We start from the raw sequence: 17128 nt of genomic DNA, 5'->3' as shown, positions 1-17128 counted from the left end.
CTTTCTCCTCAAAAAAAAAAAGAAAAAAGAAAAAAAAAACCTTTAAACTAAAATCAATTGAAATTAAAAAATAAATTGATGGACAAATGTTTGTATCTCCGTTTTGTATTATCAAATTGTATTTGCATGTTAGTTGATAGACAAAACATGCAAGCGTCTGAGTGGCTTGAAGTTAGCTGGGTAGCGACATCATTAACAAGTTGGGCTCATATAGGCTCCCGGCGACATTTAGTTTTGTTGTCACCTATGCTTTCCTTCTGCATCTCTCCATTTCTCTGCCCATCTCATATCTCTTCTCTCTCTCGTTGTTGAGTATCCTAGGAGATTTGAATGGTCCAAAAGTGTGAGAAAAAGAATAGAAAATTTAGATTTTTCATTATGTTGTTAATATCATATTAAAATATGTACGAATTTGAGATATTGAAATTTTGATTGGTATATGTTGTGATCATTTTTTTTTTGGTTGAGTTTTTATTGTGATATATTAATGAGTGTGGTAGAGATTGTTTGGTTAGTGGAAAGTGAAAGAAAGTAAGAAAAAGTAAAAGAAAATAAGAGAAAATTTTAATATAGTTTTGTTTTTTATCTATTTGATTTTTTTAATTTTGTATGATTTAATTTAATTTAAATGGATTTTAGTTTAATATTTCTATATTTTCTTTTTAATATTCAAAATATTGTTGAAAATTTAAAATTTTGAATTCGAGAGGCATGATTTGGTAGTGGTAATATTTTGGAAGTAAAATCCTATACGTGACATGTAACGACCTAAATTCGCTAATAAGGCTTAAGGGCCTTGATTAGTGTGCCAGGAGGGCAATAATGGAATAATTGTGATTTAATGAGTAATTATATGTCGAATAATGTTTATATGATAATTGATTATATTATGTGGTAATATGATATGTGATATATATGAGAACCACATTATTATGTGGACAGGTTCGCTGAGCACAACTCAAGACGGTTCTAGGGTTAGATAGCGGGCAAAAGTCACAACGGGGCTTCAGATATAACTTTGGACAAGTTGGGGGTACTTTTAGATAGCGGATAGTGATTTGGGTTATCGGGACATGAAAATAAATATATGGAGATATATTTGAGGTTAGAATGTCTAGGCGGGAATATTGGGGGATTTTACCATTTTGGCCTCGGGGACGGTTCCGGCACCCCGAGCCTCGGGATTGATTTAATATGTGAGATAGACCTTAGGAAGCTTTTAGAAGAAAACATAAACCAACTTTAACTTAGCTTCAGCTCTCTCTCTCACGCTCAAGGGAAACAAAGGGAAAGGAAACACATAGAACTAAGGGGAACTAGCTGGAAAATTCTGGGATTTGTAGCGAGGAATTGAAGGTCTAGCTCAGGGATTTATCAAGCACTTAAACAGGGATTAAGGTAAGCATCTAAACATCTTTTCTGTGGTTGAATTCTGAGTTCTAGCTGGGTTTTTAGTTAAGTGCTGAAACAAGTATGATTTTGATGTTCTAAGGCAAAATTAGGAGGGAAAACTTGGGAGCTTGGCATGGCCATAGCTTGGTGAAGTGATTCTACAGCAAAGGTAAGTTTCAACTCCAAGTCTAGAGATTTTAAATTGAGTTTGAGTGGCTGGTTTGTGTGTTTGTAGCACTTGGGTTTCAGAAATTGAACGGAAGAGATTAGAGTGTGTTAGGCTGTGTTTTCTTGGGAATTATGTTGTTTAGATCATGCTAAAGAAGTTGGGAATTAATTGGTTAAGAGTCGGGAAGCTTTGGGATGGATTAAGGTGAGGTTTTGAGCTTTGAAATGGTGTAAAATCTGGGTTCGAAGGGGAGGGCAGCGGCTCTGTTCTAGAGCATTGCGGCCCTAGCATGCAAAGAAGCCAAGGGGGCTCGGCCAAGGGGGCGTGCCACGGCGCCCAAGGCAAGGGCCGCGACGCGTGTGTGGTTCAGTGAAGGAGGAGGTTCTATTTTGGGGAAGGGCCGCGGCTAGGCTTTGGGGGCCGCAGCCCTTGGTTGCACACATGAATTCTTGAGGGTTTTAAGCATGGGAAAGTGGTCTAGTGTGCTCGGGTTTGGTTTCACCACCGTGCTTTGTGGAATTAGGAGTCCTGGGAGTTAGTTTTGTAACTGGAAACCTATATTTGAGTATTTATGAAACCCTATACTTTGGTTGTGGCTAGGTGATAAAAGCTTAGGCTCGGGGATGGATCGTGCTTGAGGGGCGTTGCTCGTAATTCGATAACCGTACAGACTAAAGGTAAGAAAACTGCACCTGGTTGAGTATATGTGATGGGACTAAGGGCTCCCTATTGTAGAAGCTTGAAAAGATGGTATTATGTCATGCAAGCCATTTAGTGAACCAACGGCCTAAGGGTGCCAAGGGTATCACTAGCGCACAGGGCGCGGCTCGGCCACTGGTAGCCGAGGACAGCTTAATATGCACTGAGCTTGGTTTAAGCGGGCCAGAGTCAGTGGGTTAAACAGAGGGTGCGGCCTAAGTCGTCGGCCCTGAATATTATGTGATGTGAATATTATATGTGAAAGAATGTATCTTGTATTGGATTGTATATGCTAAATATCTGTTGTGGATTATCTGATGGGTATACGTGCTTACTGAGCTATTTGTCTGTTGTTATTGTTTGAGTTATCTATGATGTTTTCTTGCTGGGCCTTGGCTCACGGGTGCTACGTGGTGCAGGTAAAGGCAAGGGCAAGTTAGATCAGCCCTGACTGGAGAGCTCAGCGAGCAGAATGTACATAGCCAGGTGCTCGACCGCCACGGTTGAGATCTAAGCAAGGACATGGAACCTGAAGACTGACTGTTTTGCCTTAGTATGGCTAGTGGTTTCTCATGTACTTTTGGGAGTCTGTTAACTTATGTTAACTTTGTTTTGTATGGGATCCCATGTTTACTACAATATAAATATATGAAATGAGTCTTTTAGACCAAAACCTTTTTAACCTTAGCTTTTACATGTTTAGTGACACGTTTTCAAATTAATGACTTGATTAGCAAGTCCTGTACCTTTATAAGTACACAGTGTAACGATCTTGGCTATCCAGGGCGTTACAACTTGGTATCAGAGCGTCCTAGGTTTAAGGGTTCCTGAAGACAGCCTGGATATGTACATTCGCTACGGGAGACAAGCTCAAGTCAGGGTTTGGTAATGTGTATATGTGTGCTTATGTGCTTATGTGCCTGAGATGAGTTATGCATGTTGTTATTAATTGAATTGCTAGGAAGCATGAGATACTGATAGGGCCTGGCCCTTGACTGCTGTGTGAAAATATTGAGGCATGTTTATCAACATTGCCGTGCATGTAACTGAGTATATGGATGATTAATTATTTATAGTGCATGGATGCTTATATGTGTTGGTTATCCGTGATTGATTATGTTCTATTGTTGAGTTTTGGAGAAGCTTTTACCCTGTCATTGTGGTCTGACTACTGAGTCGATATTTGCAGATTGACTTGGATAGTAATGCGTCCAAGGAAATCTTCACGACTAGCCGGCACTGGGTCCAGGACCAAGGGCAATGACCAGGGCCAGACACCTCCGCCAGTCCCTGAGAACTGGCAGCAGTTAATGGCTGAGATGCAGGCTCGATTACAGAGCCAAGATGAGCTGATTCGTATTCTGCAGCAGCATGCTCCATCAGGGAGTGCTGCCCCTTCTTTACCACCTGCAGTGGTACCAGCTGTGCAGCCTGGGGAGGTTGTTAACAAGTGGGAACCGTTATATGAGCGATTCAGGAAGCAGCAACCCCCATTCTTTGAGGGAGGACCGGATCCTTTGAAAGCTGAGCAATGGCTAACCATGATTACAGTGATTCTGGATTTTATGAGAATTGAAGGACAGGATAGAGTGGCATGTGCCACTTATATGTTGAGGGAGGATGCCTGTATTTGGTGGGAAGTGGCATCGCAGACCAGGGATGTTGCCACACTGACTTGGGAAGGTTTCAAGGATTTGTTTGGCCAGAAGTATTACAACATTGCTGTTAGGGCAGCAAAGGTCAATGAGTTTGTGAGTTTGGTACAGGGCAGTATGACTGTTACTGAGTATGCCCTGAAATTTTATAGGCTTGCGAAGTTTTTACCAGATCTTATGCCTACTGATGTTGCTAGGCAAGATCGTTTTATAAGGGGGCTTAATGCCATGATAGCCCGGGATGTTAGGATTACCACGGTACCTGGAGGAACAACTTATGCCCACGCCGTTGAGAGGGCTCTTACTGCTGAGGAAGCGGAGAATAAGATATGGAAGGAGAGCACGGTAAGGCGTGAGGGTCGCAGGGCGGTGCCTCCTTATTCAGGGACAGGTAGGGGCGGAGGCCCCAGTGATTTTAAGAGGAAGACTCCTGAAACTTCGGCTGTTCTTGGTCCTGATAGGAGGGGTCGGGGTGGTCAGGGTTGCCATCAGGGTGGCGGTGAGGCATGGAGGACCTATCCAGAGTGCCCGAGGTGTAGAAGACGCCATCTGGGCGAGTGCCGAGCCAAGGCATGTTTTGTTTGTGGAGCAGTGGGGCATCTTAGGAAAGACTGCCCAACGGTGAAGAAAGGTGAAGCGGGAAAGGTGGATAGCTTGACTCCAGCTCGAGTATTCACCTTGACTTAGGCGGAGGCTGAGGCTAGTCCCTCAGTAGTGACAGGTCAGCTTTCTAGTGCTGGCTTTCCTTTTACAGTATTGATTGATTCTGGTGCTACACATTCTTTTGTTTCTAGTAGAGTGATTGATAGACTGTGTAGACCTAGTGAGTATCGGACTGCGGGGTTTGGGACTTTATTGCCTACAGGGGAGCTGGTAGTCTCTAGGAGGTGGATTAGGGCACTGCCAGTGATGGTTGATGGTAGGGAACTTTCGGTGGATTTGATTGAATTATATTTGGGAGACTTTGATATGATTCTAGGAATGGATTGGCTGGCTAGGTATGGGGCTACGATTGATTGTAGGAAGAAGATGGTTACTTTTGAGACGGAGGGCGAGGACCTTTCGTCTTTGTGGGTGCGGTGTCTGGACCTCGCATACCTATGATTTCAGCATTGAGAGCCAGGGACTTGTTGCAGGGGGGATGCATAGGTTTTCTGGCTAGTGTGGTGGATACCACCAGGGTTATGCCGGCAGGGCCGGGAGAGACCAGATTGGTGTGCGAGTTTTTGGATGTCTTCCCTGAGGATTTGCCAGGGTTGTCGCGGTGTAGGGAGATACAGTTTGAGATTGAGTTGGCACCGGGGACAGAACCAGTATCCAGGACACCATACAGGATGGCACCAGCAGAACTGAATGGATTTAGGGTTTATCAGGCCTAGCTACTCTCCATGGGGCGCACCGGTACTGTTTGTTGAGAAGAAGGACGGGACTCTGAGGATGTGCATCGATTACAGAGAATTGAACAAGTTGACTATTAAGAATAAGTATCCTCTGCAAAGGATTGATGACTTGTTCGATCAGTTGCAAGGTAAGACGGTGTTCTCAAATATTGATCTTTGATCTGGTTATCATCAGCTGAGGATCAAGGATGAGGATATACCAAAGACGGCTTTCCAGACGCGTTATGGGCATTATGAGTTCTTGGTCATGTCTTTTGGTCTGACCAATGCCCCAGCAGCTTTTATGGATCTGATGAACAGGGTGTTCAAGGACTTTTTGGACCAGTTCGTCATTGTCTTCATCGACGACATCTTGGTATACTCCAGTTCAGAGACGGAGCATGAGCAGCATCTCCGACAGGTTTTACAGAGGTTAAGGGAGCATCAGTTGTACGCCAAGTTTAAGAAGTGTGAGTTCTGGCTACCAGAGGTGACCTTTCTTGGACATATAGTTGGGGCAGAAGGGATTAAGGTGGATCCGTCCAAGGTAGAAGCAGTTAGAGATTGGCCGAGGCCGAGGAATGCCTCGGAGGTGCGGAGTTTCCTTGGGTTGGCTGGTTACTACAGGCGATTTGTAGAGGGGTTCTCGAAGATTTCCTCGCCGATGACAGAGTTGACAAGAAAGAATCAGAAGTTCGTCTGGTCAGAGAAGTGTGAGAACAGCTTTCAAGAATTGAAGCGACGACTTATCTCTGCGCCTATGTTGAGTCTTCCTTCGGAGGAAGGGAAGTTCGTGGTCTACTGTGACGTATCGAGGTTGGGTTTAGGCTGTGTGCTGATGCAGAATGAGAAAGTTATAGCCTATGCATCTCGACAGCTGAAGGAGTATGAGCAGAGGTATCCGACTCATGATTTGGAGTTAGCGGCGGTGGTGTTTGCACTGAAGGTGTGGCGTCATTATCTGTATGGAGAGAAGTGCGAGATCTACACTGATCATAAGAGTCTGAAGTATTTCTTCACTCAGAAGGATCTGAACATGAGACAGAGACGTTGGTTGGAGTTGGTTAAGGATTATGACTGTGATATCCTTTACCATCCTGGGAAAGCCAACGTGGTGGCAGATCCGTTGAGCCGGAGGGGCCCAGGACAATTGTATAGTTCTACTCAGATCTCGAGAGAATTGGCTGATGAGATGGTCAGGGCAAAGATAGAACTGGTGGTGGGCCAGTTAGCCAATATCACTTTGCAGCCGACCCTGCTAGAGCGGGTCAAGGAGGGTCAGTTGGTGGATGTGCAATTGCAGGATAGTAGGCGGCATGCCTTAGCGGGGACAGCTAAGGATTATTCAGTTTTAGAGACAGGTTTGCTCCGGTATCAGGGACAGATATGTGTTCCGGCAGATGAGGGGATTAGGCGTGAGATATTGGATGAGTCCCACACTACGCCATACTCACTTCATCCAGGTACCACGAAGATGTATCGGGATCTACGGATGTTATATTGGTGGCTCGGGATGAAGAAGGATGTAGTTGAGTATGTATCTAGATGTTTAACCTGTCAGCAGGTTAAGGCTGAGCATCAACGACCAGCGGGGTTGCTTCAGCCTTTGGGTATCCCGGAGTGGAAGTGGGAGGATATTACGATGGATTTCGTGGGAGGATTACCCAGGACAGTTGGATTTCATGACTCGGTGTGGGTGATAATGGATAGATACACCAAGTCAGCTCATTTCCTACCAGTTAGGTCAACTTATACTGTGGAATAGTATGCAGAACTGTATGTGAGGGAGATAGTTCGTCTCCATGGGGTTCCAAAGTCTATTGTATCTGATCGAGACCCTATCTTTACCTCTAAGTTTTGGGGAGCTCTGCAAAGAGCCATGGGGACTCAGTTGAAGTTTAGCACAGCTTTTCATCCTTAGACTGATGGACAGTCTGAGAGGACGATTCAGGTACTGGAGGACATGCTTAGGGCATGTGTGATTGACTTTGAGGGTTCGTGGAGTAAATATCTTCCATTGATTGAGTTTTCATATAACAACAGTTACCAATCCACGATTAGAGTGGCTCCTTATGAGATGTTATATGGAAGGAGGTGCAGATCGCCTATTCATTGGGATGAGATGGATGAGAGAAGATATTTGGGGCCAGATATGGTTCAAAAGACTAATGAGGCCATTGAAAAGATTCGAGCTAGAATGCTTGCCTCGTAGAGTAGACAGAAAAGCTACGCTGATCCTAAGCGTAGGAACGTGGAGTTCCAAGTCGAGGACCACGTGTTTCTGCGAGTTTCACCGTTGAGGGGTGTGAGGAGGTTTGGAGTGAAGGGCAAGCTGAGCCCTCGGTTCGTTGGACCCTTTGAGATTCTAGAGAGGGTTGGGCAGGTGGCTTATAGGCTGGCCTTGCCACCGTCCTTATCAGGAGTTCATAACGTATTTCGCGTCTCTATGTTGCGGAAGTATGTTTCTGATACAACACATGTGTTGAGGCATGAGGACTTGGAGCTGCAGGCAGACTTGTCCTATGAGGAGAGACCAGTTCAGATTTTGGATCGGAAGGAGAAGGTTCTGCGGAATAAGACGATTCCGTTGGTGAAAGTATTATGGAGGAATAGCAAGGTCGAGGAAGCGACCTAGGAGTTAGAGACGGCGATGCGGGATCAGCATCCCGAGCTTTTCAGGTAAATTTCGAGGACGAAATTCTCATTAGGAGGGGATAGTTGTAACGACCCAAATTCGCTAATAAGGCTTAAGGGCCTTGATTAGTGTGCCAGGAGGGCATTAATGGAATAATTGTGACTTAATGAGTAATTATATGTCTAATAATGTTTATATGATAATTGATTATATTATGTGGTAATATGATATGTGATATATGTGAGAACCACATTATTATGTGGACAGGTTCGCTGAGCACGACTCAAGACGGTTCTAGGGTCAGATAGCGGGAAAAAGTCACAACGGGGCTTAAGATATGACTTTGGACAAGTCGGGGGTACTTTTAGATAGCGGATAGTGATTTGGGTTATCAGGACATGAAAATAAATATATGGAGATATATTTGAGGTTAGAATGTCTAGGCGGGAATATTGGGGGATTTTACCATTTTGGCCTCGGGGACGGTTCCGGCACCCCGAGCCTCGGGATTGATTTAATATGTGAGATAGACCTTAGGAAGCTTTTAGAAGAAAACATAAACCAACTTTAACTTAGCTTCAGCTCTCTCTCTCACGCTCAAGGGAAACAAAGGGAAAGGAAACACATAGAACTAAGGGGAACTAGCTGGAAAATTCTGGGATTTGTAGCGATGAATTGAAGGTCTAGCTCAGGGATTTATCAAGCACTTAAACAGGGATTAAGGTAAGCATCTAAACATCTTTTATGTGGTTGAATTCTGAGTTCTAGCTGGGTTTTAGTTAAGTGCTGAAACAAGTATGATTTTGATGTTCTAAGGCAAAATTAGGAGGGAAAACTTGGGAGCTTGGCTTGGCCATAGCTTGGTGAAGTGATTCTACAGCAAAGGTAAGTTTCAACTCCAAGTCTAGAGATTTTAAATTGAGTTTGAGTGGCTGGTTTGTGTGTTTGTAGCACTTGGGTTTCAGAAATTGAAAGGAAGAGATTAGAGTGTGTTAGGCTGTGTTTTCTTGGGAATTATGTTGTTTAGATCATGCTAAAGAAGTTGGGAATTAATTGGTTAAGTGTAACGACCCACTAATCTAGACTATTTGGACCATTAACGAATCTATACATAAAACTTACATTTTTGCGGAAATACCATACTTTTATTGAAAACTTATGGAAACAAAGGTTACTTTCATAAAATAAGTAGGATATGGGTACCCATTGTCTTTAAAACAAAAATAACTTAAAAACTAAAAAGAGTTACATAGAAAATGCGGAAAGTACATTTAAAACCATAAAAAAACATAAACAAGACTACATCCTCGAATCGAATAACGCTCGGCCCCTTGACTCCATTCACCATCGATACACATCCTCTAAGCGTCACGAATCTTTCCGCCTCTAAAGCTTATTTCCTGCACATAAACAGAAAGGAATGAGCCTAATGCCCAGCAAGGAAAATCTAACACATAGTCATAAACATAAACATAATGTCATAATAACGTAAAGACATATCATAACACATAATACACTTATTATAATGGCCATTATACTTGGGGTCCCATAGACTAAACAAGCATATGCCCATGGGATTAGTGGGGTCCTACTAGCTAAGTAGGTCATATGCCCATAACCCATTTGGGGTCTTGTTAGTCATATGGGTCATATGCCCAAGCCTACAAACATACACATATACATATCATAACACTTTTAATAACATAAACATATAGATAACATAAGCACATAACATATTAATTCTAGCCTATTTTCCTTACCAAAGTTACCGGGATAAAATGGACTGAGTTAGGACTTTTGGAACACTCCTAAAACCACAATGAACAAGGGTGAGTCTAAAGAAAGGAGATGAAATGAAAGAGTATAGGAAGACTAAACCATTAAACGAAAATATGCTTACCACCACTTAAGTGCTTAAGAACTTGGATTCCCTAACCAAAAATAAGAATAAGGTTAGGGGACTGAGTAGAAGGTTTTGAGAAAAGAAATAACATAGAATACAGAAAGGACTAGAGTTTTGGGTTTACCTCAAAGATTGCAAGATCAATCTAACATCCACCGAAATACTATAGCACTCACTCACTTCCCAAGTGTTTGATAAGCTTATGATGTTTAAGCTTATAGTTTTTCCCCAAACCAAGTGTTTACACTCTCTCACTCACTTAACACTAGCAGCCTCTGAACTTAGAGCAAATGGTGAATAATGGCTGGGTACTAGGTCCTATTTATAGAGTTTGGGAATGAAAATATCTTGATTTTACTTGAATAAAAATAATGGCTTTTTAGGTGAAAATCATTTGAATAATCGTTCAGCAGAGGCTGAAGACTCGTTCAGAAGATGCTGGACTGTTGAAGGAGTTTGAATGGCTGAAGGGAAAAGAATTCAAATGAATTTGAAAACATGCTGGTGGAGGCGATATATCGCCCCCTATAGGCGATATATCGCCTGGACCTTTGTTCCCGAGGCGACCGTGCATCGGTTCGTGTTTTCCGTATCTACGTGCTGCGACATATCGCCCCCTATAGCTGCGATATATCGGCATACGCAGAATATTTAAACACGAGTTTACACATTTTTAGCTAAGTTTGAATGGACTAAACAGCCTTGACTAAGCCCTCAACGTGCTCAAAGCTGCTGACTGACCCTATACATTCAAACTTTTACCCTTATTTAATTTAATCCTCAAAAATACTTAATCCTTAATTACCATTCAAAACATGTGCTTAAAATCCTATTGGTTGATGTCTAAACCTTATAATATACTAATATAATCCTTAATATCAGTCACATTAATCAAACCTTAGGTTATACTTAATATTCTTAAACTATAGGTTAAACTTAGAAAATCTATAAGTACTACTATGAGTGTCCAAATAACTCCCGGTCTGAAACAAAAATCCAAAGTAACAATGATAACACTAAACATACTATAATACTACTAAACAATTAGTTAAGTAAAGTTCTTGGACTCTACATTAAGAGTCGGGAAGCTTTGGGATGGATTAAGGTGAGGTTTTGAGCTTTGAAATGGTGTAAAATCTGGGTTCGAAGGGGAGGGCCGCGGCTCTGTTCTAGAACGCTGCGGCCCTAGCTTGCAAAGAAGCCAAGGGGGCTCGGCCAAGGGGGCGCGCCGCGGCGCCCAAGGCAAGGGTCGCGACGCGTGTGTGGTTCAGTGAAGGAGGAGGTTCTGTTTTGGGGAAGGGCCGCGGCTAGGCTTTGGGGGCCGCAGCCCTTGGTTGCACACATGAATTCTTGAGGGTTTTAAGCATGGGAAAGTGGTCTAGTGTGCTCGGGTTTGGTTTCACCACCGTGCTTGGTGGAATTAGGAGTCCTGGGAGTTAGTTTTGTAACTGGAAACCTATATTTGAGTATTTATAAAACCCTATACTTTGGTTGTGGCTAGGTGATAAAAGCTTAGGCTCGGGGACGAATCGTGCTTGAGGGGCGTTGCTCGTAATTCGATAACCGTACAGACTAAAGGTAAGAAAACTGCACCTGGTTGAGTATATGTGACGGGACTAAGGGCTCCCTATTGTAGAAGCTTGAAAAGATGGTATTGTGCCATGCAAGCAATTTAGTGAACCAACGGCCTAAGGGTGCCAAGGGTCTCACTAGCGCACAGGGTGCGGCTCGGCCACTGGTTGCCGAGGACAGCTTAATATGCATTGAGCTTGGTTTAAGCGGGCCAGAGTCAGTGGGTTAAACAGAGAGTGCGGTCTAAGTCGTCGGCCCTGGATATTATGTGATGTGAATATTATATGTGATAGAATGTATCTTGTATTGGATTGTATATGCTGAATATCTGTTGTGGATTATCTGATGGGTATACGTGCTTACTGAGCTATTTGTCTGTTGTTATTGTTTGAGTTATCTATGATGTTTTCTTGCTGGGCCTTGGCTCACGGGTGCTACGTGGTGCAGGTAAAGGCAAGTGCAAGTTAGATCAGCCCTGACTGGAGAGCTCAGCGAGCAGAATGTACATAGCCAGGTGCTCGACCGCCACGGTTGAGATCTAAGCAAGGACATGGAACCTGAAGACTGACTGTTTTGCCTTAGTATGGCTAGTGGTTTCTCATGTACTTTTGGGAGTCTGTAAACTTATGTTAACTTTGTTTTGTATGGGATCTCATGTTTACTACAGTATAAATATATGAAATGAGTCTTTTGAGACCAAAACCTTTTTAACTTTAGCTTTTACATGTTTAGTGACACGTTTTCAAATTAATGACTTGATTAGGAAGTCCTGCACCTTTATAAGTACACAGTGTAACGGTCTTGGCTATCCAGGGCGTTACATGACAATGCCACATCAACAAGCAAAGAGTCACGTCAGCATATCGTTAGCTATATTGGACAAATTTAGATGGAAGCCCCACTTTACAACATTGTGAATCATTCGGATGGAATTTTTTAAGGCCCGAAAAAATTAGGGAGTACGATAACGTATAGGTCATAGTTTTGAAGGGCAAAAATCCTAAATAGCCAATTACAAATTACCAAAATGTGAAAGTATTGGTAATATGTATTTAAAACAAAATCATATCAGTTTATTTCTAGAAAAAAAAAAACAAGATTATGATTATTTCGATATATCACCACTATTATTAATAGCCTATAAACAAACTAGTTTGTTGATGATTCAAAACAAATTACATATTTTTTAAATGAGAAACTAACTGTATTTTCGTGTCAATGTTAATATTGTACTAAACGACTAACTATTGATAAATTATTTTTGTAAATTATATGGTTCATGATAAAATAACCACGAAAATAAAGAAAAATTCACAAAAATACGAAATAACACAATCGTAAATACTGAGTTTTTTATAAAACAAATTTACAATGTAATTTTTTTAGAACCAAAGTTTATAAGTTTGTAATCATATATTATAATATTTTTGTAAATTTTTTTAAATTTACAATGTTGTGTAATTTTTCCTTAATAACTAAACTTTTCTTTTTTCACCTAAAACATATTATTTAATCAAATTTATAAACTAAACAGTAACGATTTTTATATTGTCTACAACAAAAACAAAAACAAAATAAACTAATTAGTTAAAAACTGAACACAATTGCCCCATTCAATCTAGAAATAAACTAGACAGTAATAAAACAAAACATTAATAATAAATTAAAAGGTTTATTCATTCAAACTATAAACGAATTGGTTTATTGACGTAGGTAAATGTTAGAAATTGAAGTTATTAAAGGCAAAGAGAGAATAACACACTCCAAATATAATATATGACTTTCCATTTCAATTTAAATGACCATTAAAATAAAATAAGGTATAACTATTAAAAAAAATTAAATTTGTAACCAAGTAAATATAATATATAAATGTACTAAAAACTATAAATATAAAAAAATTACCATAATAGTGTGATAAAAAAAATTGTAACAAGTAGTGTAAATTTCCCTAGTTTTTATCTATGGGTTTGATAATCTTTCATTTTCATTCCACACTTTAATTTTCCCTTGCCAAAACATAAGAAAATGTCTTTTTTTCCTTTACATTTTCTTTTCCTGTAAAAATCCACACTCCAAAACAAAGCCTTAGTAATTGGTGAAAAAAATTAAAAAATAAACTATCAACTAAATCCACTCAGGACTCGGCCCCACAAATGTTTCACATCTAAACGACCAGAATTATGTCTTCTCCCAGGAAAAGGAAAACTTTTATACTTCCCTTGCCAACTTCTGTTACCAGTCATCACCACTCACTACATCAATCTGATAAGAGGTCCAAACTCCATATAATTTTGACAGAATTTTCTTGCTGCAACAACACTATGAGCCATGCAAACCAGAAAAAAGTAAGATTTTAAGAAAAAAATGATTTGAGGCCAAAAACATAGGAACGGATCATAAGAAAATACCTTTGCCGAGTAATTGATCAATCTTCCTCCATAGGAACCTCTGGAATATCAAATCTATCCTCTTCAATGGTCTTATTGATCACAGAAATAGGGGAAGGTAATTTAAGGTCAAGGAAACAATATATTGAATCTATAGGGACAGCTAAATTATTTAACCATGGTGGGTGAAAAAACAATACAGTTAAGAGCTAGATAATTCACACACCAGGAGAAAAAAACAGTACTTGTAATAAGACAAAGGATATCAATTAGCATAAGATCATCTTCCTTCTCACCCCGATTGTGGCTATTATTTAGCTCCCTGCTAATCTCAGGAGTAACCTGCATTCAACCAGAGAATAAAGATTACATATTGTCTTAGTTATGTTTTGAAAGAATTAAAAAATAAATGAAACTCCTTCAGATAAATGTTCTCACTAGTTTATGCTTTTGCTTTTCAAGAAGAGCTCTCAGATTATCTTTATCTTCCTTCTGCAGTTCATTCTTGTACCTGTAAGAACAGCACCCAATTGCATAAGAAGCAATAAATTTATCAATCTTAAACTCTGAGTTGGAACACGTGAGACAAGTAATGCCCTCTTGGGTTAACCCAATATATGCAGTTATCATTGGTGCACAATGACCACAACAATGTCCGCATCACTCACTTGGAAATAACAGAAACTCCTAGAATGCATACCTTTGCACAAAAGCAAGCAGCGATTGGTGCCATATTACAGGCATAATTCTTGTGTCATCTGAAAATCTCACAAAATGTGCAACAAGAGCATCAAGTGCCCGATATGGAAGAGCATACTTTTTCTCCAAAAGAAGCTTTATAAAGTAACTGCAAGTATTTTAACCCAACAATGTCAAGATGAATTTAAAACAATTTGAAACATCAAATGGGGTTTCCTTACAATATTAATTGGGGAGGGGGTATGGAAGACATTTCAGATCAACAATCTTTGATGGTGATTACATTCTATAGAATATACAATGCTTCTGTTCTAAAATATATATAAAAAAAATATTGGAGTACCTTGTCGTACCACAATATTCCATATCAGCAAGCTTCAACAATGCTACACTGCAAAAGCATATAAAAGCTTGTTTAAAATATTTCAATGATTGAATGTAAATAAATCAGTAGTAATTTTCCATGTAAAGGGGCCATACAACATAACAGTATCACGAATCACAAGTTGATATAACTTCATACAAATTACAAAAGTATGGTTGCCCAAGACTAATGTAAGAGCTCGCCATTGTTTTAGAACATCAATAATGTGCTTAAAAATTTACTTCAAAAGCATTACGTGCTTCTATACATCTTGATAACATAAGAATATATGCAAACCTTGAATGAAGAAGTGGAATTGAAACTTTTTGTATGATGCTCCCAATTATAACAGCTTCCCTTAGATTGCACGTTCTTGACTGTCAATAAGAAGAAAATAATTTAGTTAAAAAAGAAATTGCATAAGGGTACTAAAAGTAAAAAACAAAAAAGGAACCTGGTAAGTTAAGAATAGTTTACCTCACATAGAGGAAATAGTATTCCTTTAAAGAAGGCACCAGGTTTGTAAACACACTTTTTCAGAGACTGATACAGAGCAAAATGCAAACGCTTATTCTTTCGGATATCTTCTCTAACCCGTGGCAACAAGACGAGCTTGTAAAAGCGTTCTGCCCTCATGACACCCAAATTGGATGCAAAAATTCTTGTAGCTTGATACATTGCATTAGGAGACCACTTCTCGGGCTCAGTCAAATACAGAATATCCTCCCAGTTTATCGTTGAAGGTATGTGTTTAAACGCCTTAGGTATCTTACCAGCTGTATAGTTGCTAAGAAACTTGCCAAGTCTGCATAAAACAAGTTCAGACCCACCTTTAATAGCAATATTGCATAACTACGTACAAGATCAATTGCAGCTCCATATATGAAATTAGCCGCTAAGCTTAAATAACTCTTAACTTTTTTTCTTTTTTAAAAAAAGGTAATTACTAAGCATACCCCTTGTACAAATCAATTATAGAGGTATCCAGCTGAGGCATAGGCCGTACTTCTGCAATTTGGAAATTAAAAAAAAATGCAGATGACTTAATGAATTTCTAGGAAATGTAGATTAAGGTAAACCATTTGAAACATATTAGATTCATTGGGTTAAAAAAAAGGTGAGTACTGATCATATGTGATGGTCCAACCTGAAGACACATTAGCATCCTTCTCTTTAATCTTTGCAATAATAATGTCAGCAAGGGTACGTTGAGGAGCAGAATCTTTTGACATGAATGACTCGAGTAGTTTCTCATCCTCTTCATCAATTTCCTGCAACAATACAAACCAAAAAAAAAACATTCTGAAAAATTTCATAGAAACAATAACACAACCACTGCAAAAAACTTTCTTTTCTGGGTCCTCAAATTGAAAAATGAATAAAAAGAAACCCTACTCAAACATGGGGCCGAAAGAGAGGGTAAAAAAAACTCACTTCGTAATCGCCATAGCGGCTCTGAGTTTCATCGAATCCAGTAAATTTATCAATGTCTTCGTCCACTTCATCTTCATCCTTAGGCGGCTCTTCGGTTATAGTCAATAGAGAATTGTTAGGATTTTGAGCAAGGACCTCTTCATCCTCAACCTCTCTCTGCTGAGCCAGAGCCGCTTTGAGTATCTTGGAGCTCATGCCGAAAGGAACAAGCTTCTCTTCCATCTGATGCTGCTTCCGGCCCTCACTAGATTTGGCACGCTTCTTCGAAGACAGTGACTCATTATTGTCTTCGGCAAGGAAGGGCTGGGGATTCTGGATCCTCTCTTTCTTCTTTCCCCCCATTGATGAAACCAAAATCCAAATTCAGAAACCCTGGTTGACTGCGACCTCGACGGCAGAGCTCTCAACAGCTAACGTGAAAATCTTCAAAGCTGCGGCGACGGTGACGTGAGAAAAAGGAAAGGGTGTTAGGGTTTTGGGTGTATAAAAATTAGGTTTCATATTTTACACGTGAGATTGAGATATATACGACCAAAGCTAATAATAATATTTGAGCAACAAATAATATGTGCACCGTATCATTAGAATAACTTAGACCATGACAAAATTAGCACCCAACAAAAAAGGTTGAATTAATTATATATTTGGCTCAATACGCTTCAATTAACATAAAAAAGTCAATAATTTTTTTAATATTTATTGAAAAACATAATTTTTTATTATCCAAATTATGTACTCTACAAAATTTGTCATTCAAAAAATAATATATGGTTGGTCATTAATTGTTGTTGTCTATATTTTCCACATTGGATACATGGCATGGCTAGAAGGGTTACA

General features: G+C 40.0%; 1 protein-coding gene across 1 annotated transcript; it reads right to left on the bottom strand.

Moving 5' to 3' along the window:
* Positions 1-13248: 13248 nt before the first annotated feature.
* LOC133823240 (bystin) lies at positions 13249-16799 on the bottom strand. Its single transcript, XM_062255901.1, has 11 exons — positions 16292-16799; positions 16005-16128; positions 15814-15865; positions 15335-15662; positions 15155-15234; positions 14837-14884; positions 14495-14641; positions 14233-14305; positions 14061-14136; positions 13816-13912; positions 13249-13726 (listed from the first exon to the last, which is right to left on the bottom strand). Exons 1-10 carry the CDS (start codon positions 16631-16633, stop codon positions 13833-13835), a joined length of 1350 nt encoding a protein of 449 aa, XP_062111885.1. The 5' UTR covers positions 16634-16799; the 3' UTR covers positions 13249-13726; positions 13816-13832.
* Positions 16800-17128: the final 329 nt, after the last annotated feature.

The sequence above is a fragment of the Humulus lupulus genome, chromosome 3 (genome assembly GCF_963169125.1).
Source record: "Humulus lupulus chromosome 3, drHumLupu1.1, whole genome shotgun sequence".
NCBI classification, from domain to species: domain Eukaryota; kingdom Viridiplantae; phylum Streptophyta; class Magnoliopsida; order Rosales; family Cannabaceae; genus Humulus; species Humulus lupulus.
Note: the sequence above shows the minus strand (reverse complement) of the source record. Positions and strands in the feature narration are given on the sequence as shown.

Bases quoted from the DNA above. Each gene is read 5' to 3' on its own strand.
- LOC133823240 (XM_062255901.1), bottom strand. From the start codon at position 16,633: ATGGGGGGAAAGAAGAAAGAGAGGATCCAGAATCCCCAGCCCTTCCTT. The intron at 15,866-16,004 runs GTTGGACCATCA...TCCAAATTGCAG, and splicing joins GGATGCTAATGTGTCTTCAG to AAGTACGGCCTATGCCTCAG. The intron at 13,913-14,060 runs ATATCCTTTGTC...ACCTTAAATTAC, and splicing joins AGATGATCTTATGCTAATTG to CTTCCCCTATTTCTGTGATC.